General features: G+C 42.1%; 1 protein-coding gene across 1 annotated transcript in view; it reads right to left on the bottom strand.

Annotated features, from left to right (window-relative positions):
- Window positions 1-27,875, bottom strand: part of MYO3B (myosin IIIB) — a 454,205-nt gene that overhangs the window by 399,077 nt on the left and 27,253 nt on the right. The window contains 4 exon segments of the mRNA XM_018066782.1: window positions 3,128-3,273; window positions 22,868-22,944; window positions 25,134-25,233; window positions 25,466-25,570. Coding sequence (XP_017922271.1) covers window positions 3,128-3,273; window positions 22,868-22,944; window positions 25,134-25,233; window positions 25,466-25,570 — 428 coding nt within the window.

Genomic DNA, 27,875 nt, shown 5'->3' with positions numbered 1-27,875 from the left:
GAGAGGCTGTCAAACCCACTGATGCCTAGAGAAACAGTTTTCCTTCTTTTCCTCTCCTCTAACTCCTGGAGAAAAATAGCAGCAGACAGCAGAGGCTGTCAGAGAGGGGTGACTTTTTTGGAAAAAGGGCATTAGACAAGATGACACATGCTGACAAGTTCAGCAAACAGTGGCTGCTCTGCCAATCAGCAGATAATTTCTGTGTGTTTGCAGTGAAGGAAAGATTGCAAGTCATGTCGTGATCAGAGACAGGTCACGAATACCCCACGTGTCGTCCTCTAAAGTGAAGGTCAAAAGAAAGGGAGAGGTGTGAGGAGGCAGAGAGCAGAAAGCAGGAGGCCCCTGTTCAGGCAAATCAAGCACAGCCAGGCAGACCTCGCCTATTTTCTGACAAAGCCCAGGAACCCCAGTAATCACCTGTTCCGTTGACATCTGAGGCTCCCTCCTCACATGTAACCAGCACTGTGCCAAGTCCCAAGTGCTTTATCACTCACAAAAGTCACTCCTTCCCTGACTCGGGGCAGGTTTTCTTTTCTTCCTTTACTTGGTAATTTACTCAATTTATTTCCAATTGGAGAAAGGAGTAGGCAAGAGGCAGGTAAGAAAGGCCACACACAGTACCCTGGCCCCCAAGAGCACTCTGCAATGGACTTCATTGTTTAACTGAAGAGAAGAGGGCCCCAGAACACCGACAACACTCATAACCAAAGAGGAAGGAAAACATTCTGAAACCAAATAGATTCAAAGGATTTTTGTCATTACTTGCCATTAGCTTTAGGAAAGGAAATGCTGAGATAGAATGAGAGCCCCATGAAACATACAGGTAGATAACCTGAGTGCATATCTAAAACGTGTAAATATTAAATTTCTCCATCAAAGAAGTTTTCTGAGGAAAGGATACTGTTTTTACCACCCAAGATTAAGAGGATAAACACATGTGCATATACACACACACACAAACACACTTGGCAATCTACAACCCTTCCTAAGAAAATTGTGTAATTCCAGTTAACAAGATACTTTTTAAGTAAAATCTTGGTGAGTATAAAAAGCTATGCAGTAATTATAAACATGCTATATCAAAAAAAAAAAACCTCCATCCTTCCTGTCCAGAAATGTCAAGCTGGCCATTAAGGCTGTGATAAAGGCAAGTATCGAGCACACATAATCACACTGAAGGCCAGCTAACCTACTAGTGTTGACATTCCCTAGTTCAGTCTGATTCATCACTTGCACAGGAACCAAGAGATGGTGAAAGGGCCAGTGGTTACACCAGGAGGAGAGAAAGCTTCAATCTACTTTGGGATAAGGATCCGTGTCATTCCTAAGATCCTTTTTTAGCTATTCACCTGTTCCTGAAGTTTGCCCTGTCCTGAGGCAAGTTAGTGGGAGGCTTGGTTATTTGCGCTTCAGATCTGGAAGCTTCTCCCAAGACAGAAGAAGGGAGGGGAGTGAGAGTATAAAAGTTATTAGAGAGCAGAGGTTTGGCTGGGCACAGAAGCAAACTAAGGGGAGTCACTGGAGATAAAGGGTCTGTTAAACACACACACATTCACGTGTGTGTGTACCCATGCACACGCACACACACTTTCAAAGCTGCCTCATATTCATCACCCTATGAAATTTTTGAACATTTGGTCTGTATACAAATGCACATCAAAAAAAGACAGAAACATACCCAAGTAGATGATAGCCTATTGAAAGTACATATGTCTTGCTAATCAGAAAAGTGAAAGTGTTAGTCGCTCAGTTGTATCTGACTCCGCGGCCCCACGGACTGTAGCCCCCCAGGCTTCTCTGTCCACAGGATTCTCCAGGCAAGAATACTGGAGTGGGTTGCCACTTCCTTCTCCAAGCTAATCAGAAACCACACCTTAATTCTGGTAATTGAGAAATTATGCGGCTACAGTAAATAAAGAGTAAGCCATTTGTAAAAAATCAAAACACACATATAAATTATTCCAGATACCATCTATCATTTTCTGACATATTACTTTACACAATACTGTTTTAGGGTCCTGCATTCTTACATTATTTTGAACATTCATCAGACCATTCATTTAAAAAGCCAGGAGCTTTGTCTTAATCATCTGGACTTGTTTTTATACTTTGGAAAAGTTAAAAAGACCAACTCTGACTTGGTTGGGAATCATTTTGGAAATAATGGTGGGTGGTTGTTCACATCTGGACTAGGTATAAAACGATAACATTATGGAGAGGAATGCCACAGAGCCTCATCTGCATATAAATAGGCCTAATCAGAAATGCAAATTGCAATCAGGAGAAATTTTTAAAGGCTGTGATAGCTGTGTGATTGTGCAGATAAGGAAAGGTTAACACTTGTATTGTTAAAGCAGTTAAATGGCTCCCAGCCGGCCAGAGCCTTCCTTTGCAAGAGAAATATGAAAGGGACAAAGCTTTCAAGCTGCAACATGCCTGCGTGGAGCTCCCAGACAGCTTCATTTTCTGTAACTACTGCCTCGCCAAACATCAGCCCTATTCTGATGAAAGACAACCAACAAACCTCTTGTACAAAACCCTAATGAATATAGACAATAAAAAATATATTGGCATTTAAATACCCTTCAAACAGACCTCTTTCAGCACCATTTCCCACTGAGACAGAAATAAAGAGTTAGAGAGAAAATCATGACTGATGTAACATTTTTCAAAAATTTTTTAGTGCTGGTACACATTTTTTTTTTAATCCCTAAATTTTTCAGCATACTGGAGAAAGAGTCAAACTGAAAAAAAAAAAAAAAAAAGACCAGATATGATTATATCGTTTAAAAAGAAAACACTAGTATTTAGACAGTACTTAAGCCAAAGCTGCATTTTCAGTCTTGCCATGCAAAGCCTAAAAAATCAACATCTCAGAAAAACTGGAGTACTGAAAATATGCGATTGTTACAACACACTCCTATTATTTTTGGAATATGCTGTCTTTCAGGAAACCTTCTATTCCCCCGTCCCCCGTGCCGACCCCCGCCGCCCCCTTAAAAGAGAAATACATTTTACAATCAGGCTTTCACTGGTTTGGAGAGAAACTGTTTACCAACTATTTATTATCCTAACGAGCCTCGTTCCCAAAGCACTAATGAGCCAAGAGCGCCATCTTGTGTCCTACCTTGGAATCTTAAAGAGCGTTTTCACAGGATGCATGTCAAAGAGGGGAGGATCTCCGTCCCCCAGTTCGATAGCTGTGATCCCCAAGGACCAGACGTCACAGCGAGCGTCATAGGAAGAGTCATACTGCTGCTCACAAGCAATGACCTACCAGACAAAAGCAGGACATAACACGTCAACCCCACTGACACCTCAGATGCCCCAGAAGGCCCTTGGCCAGCCTGAGCCCCCTTCTCAGTTTCCCGGCTATACTGATACTGAATTTCAGTAATAACAAAAGGTCCATTTTCTAGGCCTTCTTTGTGTGACTGATTTATCATCGGATATGTTCATTCATTTTTAAAATGTATGAATTCAGTTCAATAAACGTGCACTGAACCCTGTCGATACCAAGGACAGGGCTGGGGAGGCACAAGGGTGAATACCTCCCCACACCCACCCTGACCCCCTTTAAGGGGCAGGCTTTGTCTATATCCTTCATCTCGTTACCAGCTGCTGATTCAACCGTGAGGAGCAGCTGCTCTCAAAGATGCCTGTCTCTTGCGCCTCCTGTGCCAAGTCCCTAGGAGTGTGGCACCGGAGCAGGAAGCTTTCGGAAGACTGATGTGGTCAACTTAAAATAGAAACCACTCCCTTGCATTCCCTTTTTCCAAGGAAATCTGCCCCCCTCCTCAAACCCCAACTGGTTTATGTTTCCGCCCAGCTGCTGCTTCAGGGATTAGCCCAACTGGGTACCGGAGAAGGGGAACCAGAAAATGCCCTTGGGCTTGTCATTGGTTTGAAGAGTTTGGAACCTTGTGGAAAAGTATTTTTCTATCAGCTTTTTGAGTTAGCAGGGAAAGCTCTACACTTAGACTCTGGTGGGTATCACAATGGGCCTGGGAGAAGGCAGGGGTGGGCCGGAGCATGTGCCGGGACCAAAAGCTCCTGTTTGACCTGAAATCTGCCTCCTTGACCTAGGATAACCCATGATTATGAGAAGATGGGAGACTTTTACAGTTTGAACCTGTGTTGGTCCAAACAGCCTATGAGGTGGACATACAGCATCACTGGCCAAAGGGATGGGCCTCCCTGCCCTCTTAGGCCATCAGAAGGTCTTTGAGTAAGATGGACCAGCTGGTGGGGAGGAGAGGAGTAACAGATCTGGCTTACACATTAGCAGGAGCATTCTGGCTACTGTGCTGAGGGTACATTAATAAGACACACGAGTAGAAGAAGCAAAACCAGTTAAAGATGCTACTGCAGGAATCCAAGCCAGAGACAGTGAGAAATAATCAGATTTTGATAATATAATTGTGAAGGTAGCGTCAACTGGATTTGCTGAATGGGGCTTATAAGAAAGAGGAGTCCAGCATTTTTAACCTGGGCAATTCCAGAATGGAACTGGTGTTTAATGAGACGGGGAAGACAGTGGTAGAAGCAGGTTTGGGTTGAACACCATGCGTTCCTCTGGGGACATTCTAAGTCCGAGATTACTGTAAGACTTCCAAATGAAGAATTTAATTTTAGCTAGGTAAGACTCAGACTTCGACCTAGAGAATAAACATGTCTTGTTTAAAGCCACTAAATGTGTGATAATGTTATGTCAGTGACAGAAACCTAATCCACCTTTTCTCTGCCAGACCCAGCTCACTGTTCTCACGATGCCAGGTGAATGTGCCCACCTTACCCGAGACCTGGTCTCCGGCTTTTATAATTGTCCTCTACCCTTTTCCTTTTCTTCTGATTTCTGAACTAAAGAGCCCTTTTTCATGTACCTGTATCCTTGGCCTGGGATGGATCCCAGCCCCATGCTCTGAACAGACTCACCTGCCACAGAAGGATACATTTAACACATTAAAAGGATACTTTCAACACATTATTTTCAAATGTGCATTCAAACTCAAGTTCAAATAATTCCAATTTTGGAAGCAGAGGCCGTTCCATTGTCCCCCCAAGACCTCACTTTCATCACCTCAATCAGGTGAGAAACTACATTATTTTAAAAGATCTCCAGAGAAGGCTATTTAACACCTTCCTTTTCAGAAATGACATTTCCAAATATGTGAGACAAACATAATTTTAGACCTATCAATCAGCAAGTAGTTCACCATTCTTATACATTCCTGTGAAGAAAAGAGAAATAGGGCTGTATCCTCCAACAAGAGCTATGGCCGAGTGAAATTTAAAGTGAACCTGTAAGAAATTAAATAGCAATCTATGACACTTATAAATGTCCTAAGCCAGTACATACTAGCATGTCTAATAAAGGATGCAGGCTTCAAAAGCTTGGGATATTAGAGGGAGACCAATTCAGGCCAACCAAGATAATGAAAAGTAGCTAGTGTCCCTAGTCGGCAACTTCCAGGAAGAAATTCTAATTGACTTCTAGCCATCTCGAATGGGATACAGAAGGCAATTCCAAAAACCTGTCTAAAGGTGGGAATGGACATATCCTATCGTTTCTCAAGTGCTGTTACAAAATATTCAAAACGTTTATCTGGTTTTCACTTCTCTTCACAGACAGACACATACGATCTTCAGCTCAGTTTGATTAATAGAAGAGCATCCTTTGGCCAGATTATCTTCCCTAAACTCAGCTAGCAATGTGACAAAGGAATTTAAGCTTAGCTTTCTAAAGAAAGTCTATAGAAAATTTCTGTAGTAAAACAACTCACAAATAATTATTAAGTACTGATGAGCCAGCATGGTCCTAGGTAGGCACACAATCACTCTGTGAGACAGGTACTATTACTACCTGTAGTAGGCATGGGAATTGAGATATAGCACAGTTAAACAGCTTCCCCAGGGCCCATAGCTAGTCATGGTGTGGGAAAGAATTTGATCCCAGGCAGAGGAGAGACATCTAAACATCATAATATTATAAGTACTCTAAATAATAAAGGTTATCAAGGAACCTGAATTATCAGCATCTGTACTCATATGTTGACCAAACTAACCACGTTTTTGAGATTTGTTTCACCTAAAGTCCCATGTCTTCAGAGAGAGTCTCTCTTGCCTTTTCTCTTTACTGAGTTATGTGTGATGGGATTCAAAGAAGAGGTTACATCGCTGATGGCAGGTCAACACATCCTGGAACTGTATTCCTATCAATCCAACATCAAAGTCTGCAACTGTTTCTTTAGGAGAAAAAGCAATTTCATTCTCCTTAGCTCAGCATTCTCCTTATCTCTAGGTAAAACAAAACTGAGTTAAGAAGGCTTAGATAGTCAATTGGTCTTGCCCCCAGGAGAATGTGACCTCTCAAAGAGCTCTCTGGATCACTTGTTACAATGCTCCACAAAGAAAATGTGAATGGCAGTGGCAATTAAGTGCACTGTCCTGGGACCAGGTTTCCCAGGTTCTGTAAGTTATGTTAAAGGGGTGAAGAGCGGGGAGTTTGAAATGGCATTGCCACAGGCCCATGACCCCAAACGCCTCATCCTCTTCCATCCTTCCACCTCAGCTCTGCTGCCCCCAGGAGGAGACATACTTGAGGCAAGTGTATACTCTCCCTTACGTCAAGACTTTGCTTCAACCACAGGAGTATAAATGATGTTGGTGGCAGTGGAATGAAGGATATAGAACAGATGAGAGAGTTCAAGGGAAGACTTGCAGGACTTGGGAGGCTAGGGAAAGGGGCACACCAAGGAAGACTAACATAAGACCTGGGTGACCAGGGGAATGATGGTACCATTCACAGAACAGGGAAGTCAGGAAGAAGACATCAGTTTTGTAGGCAGTATAGCAAGTTCAAATTGAGTCTAAGTTCTCTGCCTAACTAGGTACAGAAAAGTCATGCTCTTGGAAAAAAAGTGTGCTCTTGGAAATTTTTTTCCCCTGTGTAGATTCAATAAGAAAAACAAAATTCCATCAGGATCAGAAACAGAATATACTTAAGGGTAACAATGAAACAGCGATGTGCTTTTAGGGACTACATAGAATTTTATGTTACAGTAAATATATCTTATATTTCACAACTCTATAGACTTTAATCTTCCTATTGTTGGTTGCCAACACAACTAGTCAAAGTTTGTAGTTTGAACACACAATTATAAGTACCCGAAGCAGATGCAAGGTTGTATATCATGAACTTTAACAAACTGGGATATTTCTCTTAATCTAGTATTGTGAATAGAAAAACTGCTAATGAATGTAAATTCTACAAAGTACGAATTCTCTGTAGTTGATTTTAGAGTCTCACAAGCATGTTCACATGAAGAAGGTATGTCTTCTGGAATGTTTCACATGATGTGTATGTAAGTGCATCTGGCAAAAGCTAAGAGCATAGAGTTAACTGAATTAAAGGGAGTTCTACAGCAATATTTGCTAATGACCTATAGGCTCCAAGATTAAAATGCTGATTCATTGGGTCTCAGTGAGTTTCAGGATGTATAAATCCCTACAAACTTCTCTGTAGTCACCTTTAGCAACCTTCCACTCTTCTGCATGATATCAGTGAGTGTTTATACTGCTTCTGAGTTTTAATGAGTAGTTGTATCCATTTAGTGTTCATCTATCATTAGCCACATCACTTCTTCTAGGTTTTAAAGGGGCCAGTCTTACGATCTCATCAAAGTGACCCCTGAAGTAAACAGAAGTAACACAGGGTGAGGATTATGTCTTATCTTTCTTCCTTCCCCAACCATATCAATTTGTGGCACTCATCAGAGAAGCTATGCTGAAAAACTTTTGGATCAGAATCAGAAAGTCTGAACTCCATTATTCACTAGCTGGGTCCCTCTGATCAAGTCCTCTGAAAATTTTGAGCTGAGGGTTCTTTAGTTATAGTGATCTCACTTTCTAGATCTATAAAATGGCAAGGTAGGGATGAATAATCTCTAGTATCCCTTCCAGCTCTAATATACTGACTTCAGGATTTCAAAATAAGTGGTTTCGGGGTATCTCAAAATGAGAGGCTAACTTCTGTATGCAAATTACTTAGCAAACAGTAGATTACTCTGGGGTATAAACCAGATGACTAGAATTTTGAGTGGATTGTATTGCCAATATTTGGTAGAAGGTATTAAGATCTATGAAAAGATGTTGGTTGCTGTGATAATGCCTCCATTAAGGAAGATAAGCTTCAGCAACACAGCAGTTGTTTGGATGCTGGTTAATGGAGCATGTCCACGTTCCTACCTTGAAATGCAACCTTATGACTTTTCTGATACACTTAGACTATATTGATGCTTATTTTAGGAAGGGGAAAGACACTAATGCTCAGATTTCTGGCAATATCTACGCACTAACAATCTCAGTGCTCAATACCAATACCTATTCTACCCAGAGATGGGCTAGAGCTTCTGAAATGTTGGTCATTACCACCTGGGCTACCCCAAAACTTCTTTCTGGAGGGAGCTGAGGACAAGAAATACGTTTTCACTATAGTTTAGTTCTACTGGTCTTTGTTGTCAGTTTTCTTTGTTTGGGCAGTTCTCGCTAGACTTCTCTAAGCTAATAAGTTCCAACAAGACTCTAGGTCACTCCCTCCTGCCCTCTCTTAAAGGAGTTTATAGGATGAAACTGTAGCTACAGTTTGATAACACAACCACTTTGACATATATCATTTCCTTATCCATCCCAGGGCATGGTCCACTGAGTTCTGTTGAGGAGGCTGGCCCTTTCTTTAGCCATGAGCTGGAGAAAACTAATTATGAAAAACTCTGGGACTGTGAAAAGATTCGGCCCTCTGGCGGTTGCAAAAAGTCCCAGACCCAGGCATCTTCATCTTGGTTTTGCGACCTTCTCACTGGATAATTTTAGCAAATTATTTAATCTCCTTGTATCTCTTCTTCCTGTGCAAACCAAGCAACCCCTTCCCCCTGGGTGTGGTCTGAAGCACTGCTTAGGGAAATGCTGATTACCCAGCTTTCTCTATGGTACCAGAATGTTAGTAGTGGATATCACCGGGTCATAGATGCTTCAGTTCAGTTCAGTCGCTCAGTTGTGTCCGACTCTTTGCGACCCCATGAATCGCAGCACGCCAGGCCTCCCTGTCCATCACCAACTCCCGGAGTTCACTCAGACTCACGTCCACCGAGTTGGTGATGCCATCCAGCCATCTCATCCTCTGTCATCCCCTTCTTCTCCTGCCCCCAATCCCTCCCAGCATCAAAGTCTTTCCCAATGAGTCAGCTCTTCGCATGAGGTGGCCAAAGTACTGGAGTTTCTGCTTTAGCATCATCCCTTCCAAAGAAAACCCACATGGGTAATATATATTTTATTGATTTACTTCTATAAGACCGTCTACATTTTCTAAAATGTCTACAGGGAACACAAATTATTTCTATAACAAAAAAGAACAAATTTTGTCTGTTTTTCTGTCTTGAAAATGTAAATAAGTATTGGGAAATTTGCCTTGATCTTCGAAAGGGTGTGGTTACTTCCTCAGGGGTATGTATTGGCTGTGGGGATTCTTCATCAGCAAGGTGACAGGTTAAAGGTGATGTCTTGGTTGTAAAACTAGGGTCACTCAAGTTTAAAAAGAGTTCTCTTCTCAACCACACCCCTTTCCGTTGTAAGCACAAGACGAGGCATAGTACTTTGATACTCTCAGGGCACCACAGTCCCATGGAATGCCCATGATTACAGTTTCATTTCCACCTAGACCAAGAGTAGGGCTTACGGGCAAAGTTCCCTAAACAGGGGTGAGACCTACCCTCTATCTTTGCAGAAAGACTTGAGCTATAATAACCTGAGAGAACAGTCTCTCCTTATCTCAATGTCTTCACTATCTGGGAAGAGTATCTGTATTAGACTGGATATAAGGGGAATAAAAAATAGTCAACATATGAACTCCTGCATTCAGAAAACCTAGATTTCTCCAAACTATTTAACTTAAACCATTTATCAAATGAAAAATCAAAGAGCTGCTGGGCTGAAATCTCTTTCAATAATGTGATTTTTAACCAATATTTTCAAGCAAACAATATAACAGTAGCACCATCCGCCACAAGGAAAAATATGTTTTGCTCTTTTAAAAAATGATTTACAAAACTTAAAAGACATAGCTGTTATTCAGACTATTTTATTTTTCCACTAATTTTTTAAATGTCATTAAAGATGCAATTAGGTTTGCTTTATATGTTCTGATTTCTCATCTTACTAGAATTGATTGTGTGATCCAAAATTATAACCAAAGGTCAAGATTAAAATTTCAGTCAAGTACACAGGCAAAATGCTGTTATCTCAAGAGCTAAATTCAGCTTAAAAAGAGGCAAAGCAAATAGACCTAAAGCTATTAATCCTTGGCTGACCTTGAGCCCAAAAATACAGTCAACAGACTGGCAAATAAGATGGGCTGAGAAGTAGGAAGGCAAATAGGATTCTTAATTTTGCTTACATAATTCACACAGCATAATTAATAAGTGTTGCTGATCGTAAAGATTTCTAAAATAGAATTTCCCTAGAATTGTAAATTGCAGCTATAAATATTCCAGTGGCAAATATTATTCATCAGTTTTATGTACAAATATCTTAAAGTGTAACAAGCTGAGATACTGAATAAGCACATGAAATCTCTTCCCTTGGATGAAATATAACTTCAAGGGAGAATAGATTTGAGGTTTGAGGGTTTTTTTTTTCAAAAGGGATGTGGACCAGAAGAACTGAAATTGATGGGGTGGTGCTTTTTTTTTGGTTCATTCATGAAACTCAAGGCTAGAACTGAATCTATATTCTGTATACTGACAAACTGCCAGTAATAATTTAAATTATGCTGTTCACATAAAATTGAGAAAGTTCTCTAATTAAAATATGATGTTCTACAAGCCTTTTCCCAGGATTGTAACACTCAGCCTATGCCTTTAGAAAAATAAAACAAGGTTCAACTTAAAAAGATACAGAGCTCATGTACGCAACACCACTTCCCACCATGGCTGGCGGAGGGCAGAGGGGGGCTGTTCTGGGTTTGAGGCCAGCACACAACACCAATTTTTGTACTGAAATTCCCCAAAGCCCTGGAAACATATCACTTTTGCTGGGTTTTTTTTTTTTGTTATGGACTGTAGCCCACCAGGCTTCCCTGTTCATGGGATTTCCCAGGCAAGGATACTGGAGTGGGTTGTCATTTCCTTCTCCAGGACATCTTTCTGACCCAGGAATCAAACCCGCATCTCCTGCACTAGCAGGTGAATTCATTACCAATGAGCCACTGGGGAAGCACAGCATATCACTTACACTTAACTGTTTGGCAAGCCCTGCTCTCAGACTCAGGACCAGTATCACAGAATTCTCCTGTGAAAGCAGAATCAGTGACCCCAAATTTGTGTATGTGTCCTTAGTACTCAAAGACTGAAGAAATACATGTGCTTGGAGACCCAGGAGAATCCCACCGCCCTCCTCTAGCAGCTTTTCCCAAATTAGAGATGGATGCTGGAAGGGATCCTAGGGTTCATTAAGTCCATCCCCCTATTTGACCGAGGAGGAAACTGAGGTCTTGGGGAATAGCTGAGTCACAGAGCTGGTTTGTAGCCAAACCAGGAGCACAGTCCACGTCTTCTCCATGAGTGAGGCATCTCCCAGGGATTCTTATAATACACAGAATGCCGAGACACTGCCGAAGGGATTTTGTGCCCCATCGTAAGCCACAGCCACGGTAACTGCCATACTCGGAGCATGCCGCGCTCCCCCCACTTAAGCAGGTGGAGTTTCTACTGCCTCCCTCCTCCCCACGCCCTCACTTGTCCTTCCACTGCGCCTTTCCTTTGTCAGCCAGTGCTCTGATTCTACCAGAGTAGGAGTTCCACAACTTCATCCTTTTTATAGCTGTTAGGTCAGGTATTCATACCTTAGGGGAGGAAACAGACTCAGAAGGGTTAAGAAACTCTCCCCAAGTTATATAGCTAGTAGGTAACACAACTGAAGCAAAAGCCACAATAAGAAACTAATGGGGGAGGGGATGCGGGTAGTGTTTCTCCTCTACAATACATCTGAAAAACTGGAAGGGAAGCAAATCCAACAAAACATCTGAATGTTCCCGCAGGGGCACACCCCTTTATCTGCACGTGGTCTCTGGGTGATGTCCTCTCCCAGACTGACATCACCATGCGAACCAGCGCACCCTTGGGAATATCATACAGTCCTAGCAAAGAGTGATTTCCTTTACTTTTTTAAAACCAAAAAAGGTGTGGAAAAAACCTGGGACGTAATTGAGCACCATGAATACAAGTCCCACCTGCTCCGGCTTCACGCCCACCCCAGGCTCCCCTGGGTCCCCTTCCTAATGCTGACTGCCTGCCTCCCTCTGCTTTCCTCCAACAGCTCAGGGCCCATCTTGCCGAGGAGGCAGGGCAGCACTGGCCTAGCTGTGAACTCCCTTCCCCTTCCCTAAGGCTGAGTCCCTATTCCCCGGGGCAGGGCAGCGGAGGCGCTAACCAGAGGGTAGCTGCCGGGTGATTTGACTTGGAGCCTAGCAGGAGCAGAGGCGGGCTCTGACATTTCTTCAGCAAACACTTCTGCCCCCAAGGGGACAGTTCTTCATCTTTGGTGGATGAAGAAGGGGAAACAGCAGGTGCCTTGACCTTCCTCACCTCCCCAGAGAGGGGTGGGAGGACAGTCTGGGAATTCGAAATGCTCACAGAGGCTATGACTTTGATACCTCTTACTCAGCCCTGAGCAGGAGGCAGGTCGGGGGCCCCACGTGCTTCTGCACATCTGGAAGCTGAGGCCTCAAATGGGGTTCTATATTTAGATCTGCCGGGAGGAGGGCATCGGCAAGTCATCACCACCTCCGGGGCCAGCCCCCCACCTCCACAGTGACAGATGATATATGGCTCAACCCTGCAGAGCTCCAGCTGTGGGGAGAGCTGGGGCTGAAGCTGAGGGTGAAACCCGGGGCTGCATTAGTCACTGTGACCCTTCACCCACCACAGCCCCAAGTGTTTGGGTTGTGCTCCAGGACTCTCAAAGACAGGACCACCCTGGGCATGCAGGTAGGGTCTGCCCCAGAAGGAGAAGGGAGGCAATCCTGGCTTCTCACAGGCTGACCCAGGAACCTGGGGGGAATCAGGGAACATAAACGGCTGCAGAATCTCAGAGATGAATGTTGTGGGGGAGGCACACAGGTCTTTCAGTCAGGGATCCAAGGTTCTAAATCCCTCACTTGAATCTCCTGAGCAACCAAAGCATATATTCCTCACAGTGAAGTGATTGGCAGGTGGGGTCCCAAGAATCCCCAGCCTTTTAAAACAGAGTCGGGTAAAATGGGAGCCTGAAGGTCTCACCATTGTCATCACTTCACCCTTACTGAGAGCCTGGAGAGATCCCCTCTTCATTATTCCAGGAACTCCAGGGGCTTGGAATGTGAGAGTGGGAAGAGTCTCTTTCCCCTGGAAACCATCAACTGCTCTCTGAAACACAGAATGGACCTCAGAGGCAGAGACGACCCAGGCCAGTCCTCTTTGAGCTGAGAACAGGGCAGGAAAGGCAGGGTTCAGGCAACAGGCCCCACCACTTTTACAGCACACAGTATGATGAGTATGGCAGCAAGCACTTTCAGGACATCATTTCATTTTGTCCTCTGAGGCTGCTTTTTTTCCCTTCTCACTTTACCTCTTTTAACTTCTCCCATCTTTCTAATCAGAATATTCAATAACTTGCCTGAGGTCCATAATTAGGTGTGTAAGCATGGTACTGAGGGGTCTCCAAACGGAGGAAATAGGCTGCAAGTGCCAGACATTTTTTATCTCTCTTAATCGGCAGGAGGAAACAAACTAGCGATATTTTTTTCCTTCTCTATACAAATATAAAAGGAGGTTTCTCTTAAAATTCTGTGTTGCCATTACACCTGGTTTCACCTGAAGTTAACCAATGCCTTTTTCTTACGAAAATATTTATCTTAAGCTATGCTAATATACTATGCATTTACCCAAACTCTGTCTTCAAGTCAGTTCTGCCTTTTGGGCTCGGAACCTACTTGATGAACCAGTATGTTATACTCCGATATTGTTCCTCTAATCTATGTAAATAACACTATTTGTGTGGTGCTCTGCCCTTCTTCAAGATTCAAGTTAATCCTGTTATGGCCCAAGATGAACCATTTGGAGCCAAGATTATCCCAAAGTACATCCTATGGGTGAGGGGCCTGGTGCCATTCTAGTTTTGAGACATTCCTTTCCTTCATTAACAGACTGCTGATAACGATATAACATCCAGCTGAAGACTAGCAGGGGGGCACTCTTTCTGCCCCCTTCTGATGCCTATGTCAGAAGCTTTCTCTATCTCCTTTATACTGTAATAAAACTTTGTTACACAAAAGCTCTGAGCGATCAAGCCTCATCTCTGGCCCCGGATTGAATTCTTCTCCTCTGGGGGCCAAGAATCCCGGCGTTGTAATTCAACAACAACCTTTCAGTACCTACTATTTGCTCGCAGGTCTATGACTCCAAAATTTGTACTCTTATCTTTTCTACCAAAAATGAAGCCATATTAAAGTAACTGAACCACATTCACTTTTTAAAAATGAGTGGCAGGGATATAACTAAAATCTAAATCTCCTAAATTCTATTCTGAAGAACTTCGCTATTTTACTTTCCCAGATCCTTCTCTGAGGCATTAATTACACTGGTTTCTAGTGTCATGTTGAAATATTGCATTTTCCTCAACATATTAGAAAGTATAATTCTTATCTAAAATAATTTTTAACTTGGAAAAAAAGATATTCATCTTATCTGGTATACTGGTAGTCATAAACAGTTTGCTCTAGTATAGTGGTTAAGAGCAGGGATTTTGGAGCTAAATATCTGAGTTTAAATCCTGGTGTCATCACTTAATAGCTGTTCAAGGACAAGAACTTTCTGTGAATTATTTACTTTCTCTAAAACACTGAGCCAGTAATAGCAGTAATTTCAGGGGGTTGTTGTAAGGATTACAAATGAATTAATTCACACAAAGCATTTAGTGCCTGGCACATAGTAAGCACTCAACAAATGCTATTAATTCTTATTGGGTGCCAAACCCATTAGCTAGAGCTTAGGGAACAAAATGGTAATAATGACAACAATAATATTTCAGCTCTGTAGTGGTTTATGACTTTCTCAGCCCATCAGCACAAAACATCTCATTCGTCATCTCTATTCCTGGCAGTGCCAAAGGAAATAGCATTATTGTATCGTTTAGCTAGGAATGGCATAATTAATGAAGGCAAGAGTGGTTGCAAAAAGCTTGTGATATTTCTGCATTGGTGTAAGCTGGTTGTTATGGCAACCATCCCCTACCAACGACCCTTTGCCAGGCAGAGAGAGACCCATTTTTGGAGCCGTCACAGCACATCTGTTTCTCTGCTCAGCTGATTAGCTCTTGTTTGCAACAACCAGCAGATGGAAGTAAAAATGAAAAAAAAAAAATTCTAAAAACAAGCAAATGTTTATTTCATCTACAACTCTGCTTTCTAATACAGAAGCAGACTTTTGGCTGTTTTAGGAAGATGCCAAGTAAACTGGATGCTTAATCTATAGGCTACTTCTCTCACTGGTGAGAGGGGAAAGTGTAATCAACCTATAAATTACAGGTGATAGGTCCTTCATGTAAGTCTTTTAAAATGATGTGGCTCACACTCCAGTTTCAGAGTGTTCTTCTACCACCCCTCTGTCTCTGCACGGCTTTGACATAGGAGCCGGCTCAGCACACATTTTCCTAACCATATGTCCCAGGAAAACACTGAAGCTAAAGAACGCAAGGCCAGTGGACTGCTGCTGCTGCTGCTAAGTCGCTTCAGTCGTGTCTGACTCTGTGCGACCCCAGAGACGGCAGCCCACCAGGCTCCCCCGTCCCTGGGATTCTCCAGGCAACAACACTGGAGTGGGTTGCCATTTCCTTCTCCAATGCATGAAAGTGAAAAGTGAAAGTGAAGTCGCTCAGTCATGTCTGACTCTTCGTGACCCCATGGACTGCAGCCCACCAGGCTCCTCCGTCCATGGGATTTTCCAGGCAAGAATACTGGAGTGGAGTGCCACTGCCTTCTCCAGGCCAGTGGACTAGGAGACCTGAATTCTGGGGCCAAACATAGTCTGAACTAGCTCAAAGAGTATCTTCTCCCTGCCTTAGTTTCCTCACCTGTAGAATGGAACTTGGATTCCCATGCTCTCTGAAAAGTCCAAGAGCTCCAGTATTTACCAGATATGTGAATCTGGACACAGTATCTCCTACACCTCTTTGAGCCTCACTTTCCTTAGTGGTAAAATGAAGAAAATAGTATCTACTCCAGAGGGCCATTGTGAGAATGAAATAAAACAACATATTAAAAAAGCACCCACCCTAGTCCCAGTGCATTCACGGGTACATCCTCAGTAACTGTAAGTGTTCTTCCCACTGTATGCTTGCTGAGCAGGTGAAATATTCAAACTATCTGCCAGTCAGCTACTCATGGCTCTGAAGCTGGTTCTTAAGACACCCTTCTTCCTAGTCATTATCCGCTGGATATGCTGGGCTGTTAGGAAATCTGGGTGTCCAGGGAAAAAGACAGACACTTCTGGTGGCCAAAGAGTACTCTAGAGGTTCTGGATGGCAGCCACTTACCATCTAGGACAAAAGTATTTCAGTATTTTAACAATCAGCGTGGTCCCACCAGTGCTTCCCAGCTAACTGTAAGGCATTATTTTCACAGTCTACAAATAACCTCAATAAAAACAATAATGATGATCCTGGTCACTTTCTTTGGTTTTCTATCATTTATAAATAGTTTAATTCTTCACTACCTGTGATGGTAGGAAAGGTAGATTAAGGATTAACTAGTCCTACATCCCTGCCATCACCATAAATAAACATAAATCAGGCTTGTGTCCCTTTCTGCTATGAAACAGGATATTATCTGGCAGATGTTCAGTGCAAACACTAGCCAAGCAATCCAATACTGAAGTGGGCATGGGTTGTATTGGAAGTGACTGAGTTCACTGAGTCACAACACAAAGATTCCAGTTAATGTTACCCACCTACCCACCCAGTGTTCCTGAGCACTTAGCCTGGCAGAGCCTTAGACTCCTTCTCTATAAAATCAATGTCATCATGCCTAACTAACTGGCATCGTCACAGGTAGCGAGGGCTTACAAACAATATTTGTAAAAGTTCTATGCAGATGTGGGATGTTACTATTCATATTATTTCAAGAAACTGGCCATCAGGAGACAGTGACGGAGAAAAGAGGCAATAAACATGGGTAAAGGGAGGATCGCGTGAGTTAACGCAGTTCTCGCTTTACCGATGTTATATATATATATATGATACAAGCCACAGTCACAGGCAAGGAGGGAGATCAGAGGCTCACTGTTAGTTAGGTTGAGGGAAGTGACCTACACCAAGCATCTCGGAGATAATCCCAAAATACCTGACCAGAGAGCAGGTAGAATAGCACAGAATCCTCAAGGTGTTGAGGCTCCGTGTGAGAAGGCAGTTTGCTATGTATATCCAGAAGAACATGTGGTACATTCTAGCACATACAGAAAGAACTGTGTTTGCCTCAAACACCTAAGGCTGAGAGAGAGAGGGGTGTGTGTGTGTGTGTGTGTGTGCACGCATGTGTGCAGACAGGCAAAGCTGAGCTAACTAACCTAGCACCTGTAACATGAGGATCTGTAGATTCAAAAGGACTGGCTGATTACCTTAGAAATCTGAATTATGTACTACAGAGGAGGAGTGCTAAGCATTTTGGAGAGTTGTTATAGGTTGAATTGTGTCGTCCAAGAAAGATAGGTCAAGGTGCTAGCTCCCAGTACCTCAGAATGTGAAATTACTTGAAAATAGGGTTGCTGCAGGTGTAATTGGTTAAAGTGAGGTCATACTGGAGCAGAATGGGTCCCTAAGCCAGTATTACTGGTGTCCTTATAACAGGATGGCCACGTGAAAGCGAATACTCAGGGAGAATGCAATGTGATTCAGTTCAGTTCAGTCGCTCAGTCGCGCCCGACTCTTGGTTTCTAATGTTGAGCATCTTTCTTTCCCATTTAAAATCATCTTCTTGAGTCACAGTATGCTACTGACATGCTCAGTTTGTTTAAGAAAAAAAAACTCTACTATTGACTTCTAGAATAACTCTTACTATGCCAGCCAATTATTCCCCAGCAGCACTGTTTCAAAGTATTTTAACACTAAGGGCACCCCCTGGAATTTTTCTTCTCCTACATGGCTGAGTTGATACCACCTTCACTCAGCATCTTTCAGCCTTCCTAGTGTCTACCTGAGGTGGCAAGAGAAAGTAAGTGGAGAGTGTTGTGAATATGATAATTCATGTTGCAGCTTCGAGCTGCCCTGGTGAACTGCTGTTTGGACTGCAAGTCAACACTTGATGGTGGTCTGGTCACATTTCATCAGCTACCTGGTTTGAAGCCTGTAGCCTATTTGAATTATTATAGATGTTGGAGTTTCTCAGGCTGGTGAAATCAAAATGCAAATGCAAAAGGGAAAAAAATAATTTGGTTCAATTTCTGAAAAATAAAATAGGGGCTTCCCTGGTGACTCGCTAGTAAAGAATCTGCCTGCCAATGCTGGAGATACAAGCTCAATCCTTGATCCAGGAAGATCCCACATATTGAGCATCAGCTGAGGCAATGCATCATAACTACTCTAGAGCCCACGGGCCGCAACTGCTAAGCTCACGTGCTGCAACTACTGAAGCCCACATGACCCGGAACCAGTGCTTCGCAACAAGAGAAGCCACCATAAGAAGCCTGCACAACACAATTAGAGAGTAACTCCTGCTCACTGCAACTAGAGAAAAGCCCAAGCAGCAATGAAGGCCCAGCACAGCCAAAAATGAGATAAATTATGAAAAGTAAAATAGGATCAAGGGCCTTTCAACTGTGTTTTCAAAAGACAGGCACTGTGGCATGCCGTGGTTTTATTCCATCAGCATTGGCATTACATGCACTGCTGTCAGAGTTAATCTGCTGCTGCTGCTAAGTCGCTTCAGTCGTGTCCGACTCTGTGCGACCCCATAGACGGCAGCCCACCAGGCTCCCCCGTCCCTGGGATTCTCCAGGCAAGAACACTGGCTGCTGCTGCTGCTGCTAAGTCACTTCAGTCGTGTCCAACTCTGTGCGACCCCATAGACAGCAGCCCACCAGGCTCCCCTGTCCCTGGGATTCTCCAGGCAAGAACACTGGAGTGGGTTGCCATTTCCTTCTCCAATGCCTTAAAGTGAAAACTGAAAGTGAAGTCGCTCAGTCGTGTCTGACTCTTAGCGACCCCATGGACGGCAGCCCACCAGGCTCCTCCGCCCATGGGATTTTCCAGGCAAGAGTACTGGAGTGGAGTGCCATTGCCTTCTCCCATATTTAATCTAAATACCACTTATTTGCATAAGCAGAAATGAAAGCATGTTAAGGTCAATATACTCTGCAGGCCATCATATAAAGACAATATCCATTTGAACCATTACTGGTTATCCTTTCAAGGACTCCTCTTGACCCAAACCCTGGCCTCACAGAAGGACAGTATAAGTTTGTTGAAAGAACACTAGTGAAAGTCGCTCAGTCCTGTCTGACTCTTTGCGACCCCATGGACTATACAGTCCATGGAATTCTCCAGGCTAGAATGCTAGAGAGGGCAGCCTTTCCCTTCTCCAGGGGATCTTCCCAACCCAGGGATCAAACCCAGATCTCCCGTAATGCAGGCAGATTCTTTACAGCTGAGCCACAAGGGAAGCCCAAGAATATTGGAGTGGGTCACCTATCCCTTCTCCAGCGGATCTTCCTGACCCAGGAATTGAACTGGGGTCTCCTGCAGTGCAGGTGGATTCTTTACAACTGAACTATCAGAGAAGCCCAAAAGGAAAACTACTCAGCCATAAAAAAAAAAGAATGAAATAATGTCATTTGCAGAAACATGGATGGAACTAGAGATTACCATATTAAGTGAAGCAAATCAGAAGGAGAAAGACTAATACCATATGATATCACTTATATGTGAAATCTAAAATAAGATATTAATGAACTTATCACCCAAATAGAAACAGATTCACAGATAAAGAGAACAGACTTAGGGTTGCCAAGGGGGTGAGTGGGTAGGGGAGGATGGACTGGGAGTTTGGGGTTAACATGCAAACTATTTTATATAGAATAGACAAACAACAAGGACCTACTGTATAGCACAGAAAGCTATAATCAGTATCCTGTAATAAACCATAATAGAAAAGAACATGAAAAAGAATATAAATACGTATAACTGAATCACTACTGAAATTAATACAGCACTGTTAGTCAACTATACTTCAATAAAATAATTTTGTTTTAGTTTGTTGAATGGAACTGACAAATGCAAGATTCTTCCTATGGACATTCTTGTGGAGGGTCATGGAGCAAAAAGACTCTGGGGAATAAAAACATGAGGACAGTGTAGGACTGAGTCCCAGGAGCTGCAGCCTGGTTCCGAAGTGTCTTGGATGCAAGCACACATTCTGAGAGGACCTCTGAGTCATACTCAGAAACTGGGCACTTGGCTTCTGAGAGGCACACTCAAGGTCTCCATACCATAATCTGCCTATTCCTCAATCTATCCACTATAGCAGGCAAGATGCAACACTAGCTTTTCCCTGATAAGCGGGGAACCAGTTCCAGGCACTCTGGGCAACAGAAGCTCACCGTGGGCCACTAAACTGCCCCTAGTAGAAACATTCCACCTATTTTCTCCAACCCAGCTGAACCCTAAAAGTCACGGACACTTCATGAGAAATGATAAAGCAGAGAGCAGCCTTCTCTTTTCTGTGCTCTGTGTTTCTGAGAACACCGACTTGCTGAAGACTGGAATGGGAACACCATCTTCTGACTTATGCCACCCTAAATAAGAACTGAGTGGCCTCAGTCATGCTTTCCTTTAATAATAAATTAACCAAAATCAACAGAGCAATGTGTGAATACCAGTAGTCGTAAAGCCCTCCTCAATCTACCCTCCAAACTCATCTTCTCCTTGACTTTTCCTTTTTAACCAATATATTCATTCATTCAACAGATGCACATTGAGCCCCTACTCTATACCAAGCACTACGCTGAGAGCCCAACATCCCAGGTCCCTGCTAGAGTTTAGAGTTCAGTTAGAACACCTGCTTGTCAAGAACTATAGTACAATGGTCATATCTTGCTAATGGAGAGCGTAAAGGCTGCAGTGGACACTCGGGGGAAAGAGCCTCAGTGTTGGCCGAGGATAAGGACGGTTTCCTGGGGGAACAGCATTTGAGAGAGACTTGAAGATTGAGGAGGAAAGTTGCAGAGTTCTGAAGGCCACTGCAGATGATGTAACAACATATAGAAAGTTTTAAAGGAAAGATATATAAGGACAGATTTGGGGAATTACTTGTTTTTCCACTACTGCTGAGGCATTAAAAACAAGTAAATTGGGGGAAAGTAACCTGAGATGAGGTTGGATAGCAGAGAGGCTTGAATGTGAGTGGTTTCATTCCTCATCCAAAGGAATCTTGACTTCGTCCTACAGTGTTTCTCAAAGTAGAGTTCATGCGAACCCTATGAAAATTATTATGGTTTGCCTTTGTTTCATTGGAGAAGGAAATGGCAACCCACTCCAGTATTCTTGCCTAGAGAATCCCAGGTATGGGGGAGCCTGGTGGGCTGCCACCTATGGGGTCGCACAGAGTCAGACACGACGGAGGTGACTTAGCAGCAGCAGCAGCAGCCTTTGTTTCAATGATAATTTTATATGTAATAATGAAACGGGAGAAGTTGCAGTAAAAAAACATGTTCCAGATTATCTGGATGGTAATTTGCCACACAATGTCAATGCCCATATTTATTTTTATTATGAAGCTAGCATCAAGTCAACAGAGATGTACCGGTTAGAGCCCAAAGGAGACGCTATTTAAACAAGGAGATCACACAGCTGAGACAGAGTAAAGTGGTGGGAGAACCGGATCACCACACGGTATGCGGTAATAAGAATGACTAAGTAACTCAAAATAATCCATGCTGTCATGCTCTGAAATGGATTCACACTGCAAAGGACAACTGAGTTTCACAAGACAATGTCATTTGTCTCATTAAATGAAAACTGTTCATTTGAATGTTGCTGGCTTTGTAGTTTTTCGTAATACATTTCCCCCTCATCTCTAAGGAGATGACGACACAAGTCCTCTTATTAAAAGAGCCCATTTGCTTGATCCCAGGCCAGAGCGCTGTGGAATTCAGTGCTGACCTGACAAGCAAAGCTGTAGCTGTGCTTCAGGGTCTGTTGGTATCTAGCCTGGAAATTCTGCAAACTTTAATATGTGTCATTTCACAGAGGATTTTGTGGTGATACCAGAACTAAAAATTAGACCCAAATCCCAGGTTTTACTAGAGATACAGAAAAGGTATATATATATATAAAGCTGTTATATATATATATATAAAGTTGTTATATATCCAGTATAAAAAAAATAGCTAGGATGATGGCATATTGTTCTGTAGGCCACCTGGAACTGAAATCTGTCTCTTCACTGAGCCGTGTGTCACTGGGTCTGCTTCTATCCAGGGAAGGTGACCTCTTCTAATTTACACAATGGTGGGATGAACTTGCCAAGCCATGATGCTCAGAGAACATGGCATCTTCTGGAGGGGGCACCTTTTTCCTAACTGCCTGAAGGTATTCTATGGGCCTCTGTCACCTAGTCCTGAGATTAAATGTCATCACTCTCACTCACCAAATCAGAACTCTCACAGTTCAGTGAGGATAAAGGATTTTCTTCTTGCTGAAAGTTTCGTGAAATGTGTGACTTTCCCATAAAAAAGGCATAGTACCAAGGCTTTCAATAAATACACAGAAATAGATGCCCTCTGCTCACCTCGGGGGCCATCCAGAATGGGGTGCCAACAGATGTGTTTCTCCGTAGACGTGTACTGGTGAGTTGAGCTGAGACACCTGCAAGAAAAGCCTGTCATAATCCAGCAGCAAGCAGATGATGATGCTAGACCAGGGCTGGCAAACTTCTTTCACAGAGAGTCAGACAGCAAATATCTTAGGCTTTGTGAGCTTAAGGCTCTGTCACAACTACTCAACTCTGCAAAAGCAGCTCAGACAACACAAAAGCAAATGAATGTGGTTGTGTTTTTGCAAAAATTTATTTAGGAATGCATATCATTTTCACATAAAATACTCTTCTTTTGATTTTTTCCCCAACTGTTAAAAAATATAAAAATCCTTCTCAGTTCATAGAGTATACAAAAATGGGACATAGGTCAGACTTGGCTCACAGGCTGTACTTTACCAAAAACTGTAGGTATGAGCATGTCTCACACTATCTAAATCACTAGGATATTTTTTTTTCTAGTGAATATTTCTATCCGTACTGCTGCAAAATTGGAATCAAAAGAAAGCATCAATAACTAGGATTAACCCCAAATACCTTCCTACTATATTTCCAAAATATTTCAGGTGATATCTTTCTAAAAATGGTGCTTTGTTTGATGGAGGAAGAAAATTGGCATGTATTATCTATAATTGAACATCAGTGTAGACAGAAAAAATTTTCAGTGCCTTATCATACCTAGAAGGCTGGAAACCTGTCAAGAAAAATACATTTGTGAAATGGAAAAAGAAACAGACTAAGACTATTATTATCCAGGGCTCAATGTTGAGGATTTGAATTTTAATATAATTCCCATGTACTTTGTTTTAGTCTTTGGCCAGCTCTCTTTTTTATGCCACAACAGAAGTAAAGGTGAGTTGGATTAGGAGTCAGAAGGCCTGTTTCCCATAGCAATTATGCCTTTTCCTATAAGGCCTCGAGCAGACAACCTCACAAAGAGTCTCAGTTTTCCCACCTTTAAACTGGGAATAACACTGCTCATTACACCTAACACAAAGAGCTCTTAAATATCAAGGGAACAACTGTGAAAATGACATAAATTGAAAAGCATTTTACAAATATAAGGTACTGTTTTATACCAAGCAGAAATCTACTGCAGCCCTTAAGACAGTAACAACAGTTGCTATTAATGTTGTCGATAAGAACTAAAACACTTGGATACATGTGCTCATCAGCAAAGAACATATCTTTAAGAACATTAGGCATAGATTTGCCAATGGGTACCACGGGTTGTTTTTTGAGGGTAGTTCCACTAACTGCTTGCATTCTTTACTCTTTATTAGGAAGCCAGAGAGGGTTCTTTAAATTCTATTTAAACACCCTAAAATTTTTCTTTGCTTTTTAAAAAAACAGACCAATTACTTAGTGCAATTTCATTTATCTTTGAGTAATTTCTTCTGAGCAAATGATTCACTGATACATTTTAACACTAAATTCTTTCTAACCAATAAACCAATGAACATACAAAATCATTTTTTCTCCTCCTATGCTGACACTGAAAAAGAACATTTTAAAAAGTGCTTCTGTAAATGGTTTCTCATTATTTACAGCAGTCATGCTGAAGGACTAACTGTTGTCAAATTCATTTAGAAGATTAAACCATTTGATAAACTTAAAAGGAAGATCAAATGGTTTGTTGGATTCAATACAAGGAGTGTTGTAAGGAGATATTTAATAGTTCTCTGGCCTTAGGTGATACAGCTCTCCGTTTCCTCTCACCCTTCCATTTCCTGCTAATGTTTCCAGTTCAACCAGCCTCACATGTAGCAGCAATAATCACAATTTAAAGGGATGTTAGTTTCCAGACCCAAAGGACTATTTTACCTTCTGCTCACTGGGAATTAGTATGCCCGAGGCTAGAGAAAGTCATTTAAAAGACCAAACGTTTTTCTCTTTTCATATGCAAAAGAAGAATAGACAAAATGTAAATTATAGACAATTGCCCTGAGTTGTGAAATCCTTCCCAACAAACCAAAATGTTTCCCATCAAATTTGTCTTTTGAAACACTTTCATATTCTCTCTTTAATAAAATTGCTTCTAAAGCTGAAAATAGATTAACAAACAGCATCTCCTAGGGTGATCCATCTGGTGAACCTCCCCCTACTCTCCAGCCTGTATGTCACTGGAAAGGCCCTCAGCCTATGGTGCAGAAGAGAGGCCCCAGTCTTCTGAGATCACAATAAATTGTTGCCTTTGGCTAAACTGCACACATCAAGAAAACAAACGACAAGCAGTCATTACCAAAGTCAACGAGCTTAACTCCTCCTTCTGTTGTCAAAAGAATGTTATTCCCCTTGACATCACGGTGGATGATTCGGTTATTGTGCAAATGCTGAAGGCCCTTCATGGAGTCCCATCACCACCAAACAACAGGAAAGAGAAAAGGAAAATTTGCAACGGTTAGTTTTAAACAATTACCCTACTATTAAAATCTAATCAAAGTCCATATTAGGCTACACCTCCCTGCTAATACACCTTGCATATTATAGAGCAGTTTCCCCTTGTTAATATGCTGTGGGGAGCCAACGAATGACAAACTGCCCCCTCGACCCCACCCTGAAGGATGTCCTTACCAAGAGGGCCCCGTATAAGATGTATGAGATCACTGCTTCGTCCAACCGCTGGTTGCACCTAAGTAGACTTTTGACAAGCTCGGTGACTGAGCCCCCGTTACACAGCTGCAAGAGGAGGTGCCAGGGGAGAGAGACAGCAGGAGCACACATACAAAAAAAAAAGAAAAAAGACAGTAAGAAAAGTCCACCGATTACCAACCTCAAGTAGTAAATTTGCAAATCACAAAACTCTAGGTTGGAACAATGAAACTTCAAATTTCCATTGCACAGTCAAATCTAGTTCTGTGTGTGTATGTGTTTGTGTCTATTTATTCAAGATGATGACTTACGATTGAAAATACAAGTCCAAAAAAGTTGACTTCTTTCTCAAGTTAAATAGCAAAGCACAAGACATTATTTAGACATTAAAAAGAGAATGTATACAATAATCATGGTGAGTTATTACTGGAAATTTTACATGAATATTGTCTGTTTTTTTAAAAAAAACACATGCAGTCTGAAGGAAAGACAGAGTCAAGATGAATGCCCTTGATTCTTGGGAGGGGATAAATTTTATTTCAAATCTTCCTGTCTCCAGTGCTGGCACTGCAGACACCAGACGTCCCACCAGCAGCTCTTTCTAGAGTTGCAACTGCATGTCAGATTTATTGAATGGAGCTGCATCATATGTTCATTTAACCTTTTCATATTCAACTTTAGAAGCTCAACAACTTCATGCTCTTTTTTTCCCCTGTAATTAAAAACACTGTAAAAGTATATCTTTCATACTTGCTCTCTGTTATAGAATATACCAAGATTTTAGATACATAAACCAGGCATATTATTTTTTCACAACAACTTAAAGGTTTTCAAGGATAATTTTGACTAAATGCAGAAGGCAATGTGGAGGTTTGGGTGTGCTATTTGCCATTTTAAATCAAGGGTTCTTAAGTGGTTTGAGCAGGGCTTGTATATACCTTGAAACTGTAGGCAGCATGTTATATATTCATCTTGTACTTTCCTGCTGAGAAAATTCACAGCTTTTGTCAGATCTGCAGAGCCATCCTTGTCCATATAAAGTCAAGACCCTGATTTAAAGACCTAGGTTTCCTCCTGGCACTTTGTATAATTTGAGAAAGAGTTAACTAGTGAACAGTGGGGGTCCCCTGGTTGTGGCTGCTTGAGTCACTGGCTTTTTGTAAGCAAGGCAATCTGAGGGAGCACAGATTAGCACCTTTCCTGAAAGAGGACACTCTTTATCAAGGGAATAGTACATTAAGATCTATTTGACTCTAATTACAAACATTTGTAAGGTTTTAATAAATGGTGAGGAGATGTTTTTGTTTGATGAATGTATCTCTTTTTGCTACATACATGGCAGATACCTCACCCATGCATTAAAAATCAAGATAAACTGAAACGGAATCTGCCCATGTTTTTACCATGTAAATTGCTCACAAACAACACAATTCAACTAAAACTCCAATATAGAATTGTTTGTGGGGGCAGAGTCACTTCTGACTGTACGACTCCATGGACTGCAGCCCACCAGGCTCCTCTGCCCATGGGATTCTGAAGGTAAGAACACTGGGTCAGTTGCCATGCCCTCCTCTCTGTGATCTTCCCAACCCAGGGATCAAAACCTTGTCTCCTGTATCTTCTGCAGTAGCAGGCAGTTTCTTTACCATTAGTGCCACCTGGGAAGCCTCAGTATAGAATTGGGAATCTTCAATAAAACCATGATAAATCACTATCTCTCAGAAAGGCTTCAGGAGGGAGCCAAGAACAGTGAAATGCTCTGAAGGCTATAGTGGTCTGCGATTATTAAGTGTCCTCAGACTCCTCTCTCCACCAATGTTTGGTGTAACTTGCTAACTCAACACCAACACTTCTCATGACCATAATATTGAGTACCAGTGTAATTTCTTCCAAAGGATTCCACATTCTTTTTATTTCAACTATGTCTTACATGACCCTGAAGGGCACATAACATTCAATGTTCAATCTAATACTCTCTTGAACAGTGAATGCATTTTCAGAGTCATGATTCGTAGAAGAATCTTAAAAGCTAAGCTTTCATTAAACATAAAATAATTCTCTCAGGACTCCCCCAATTACATTTTATATATCAAAGGAACAAAAACAGGAAAACTGAACATAGAGTCAAATGATGATCGTGTAAGAATGCAGAACATGACAGAAGGGATGTTTTTGGACTCACAAAAAAAAGTCCTTCCAAGGCTGATGGCATAGAGCTTGGAGAGCTTGAGAGAATAAGATCAGGGTGGGGATACTCCCTTTTGGAAGTGGGAGTTGTATAAAGGAATAATGATGATGAAACCATTTCATATGAACCTCTTTTATTCAGAAATCTGTAGGGAGACCTCCTCACAGGAGCCTCCTGCCAACAAAGTGGTGTCTGTGCTAGAGT

This window comes from Capra hircus, chromosome 2 (assembly GCF_001704415.2).
Source record: "Capra hircus breed San Clemente chromosome 2, ASM170441v1, whole genome shotgun sequence".
Lineage (NCBI taxonomy): Eukaryota > Metazoa > Chordata > Mammalia > Artiodactyla > Bovidae > Capra > Capra hircus.
The sequence above is the reverse complement of the archived record's forward strand: the minus strand, read 5'-3'. Positions and strand labels throughout refer to the sequence as shown.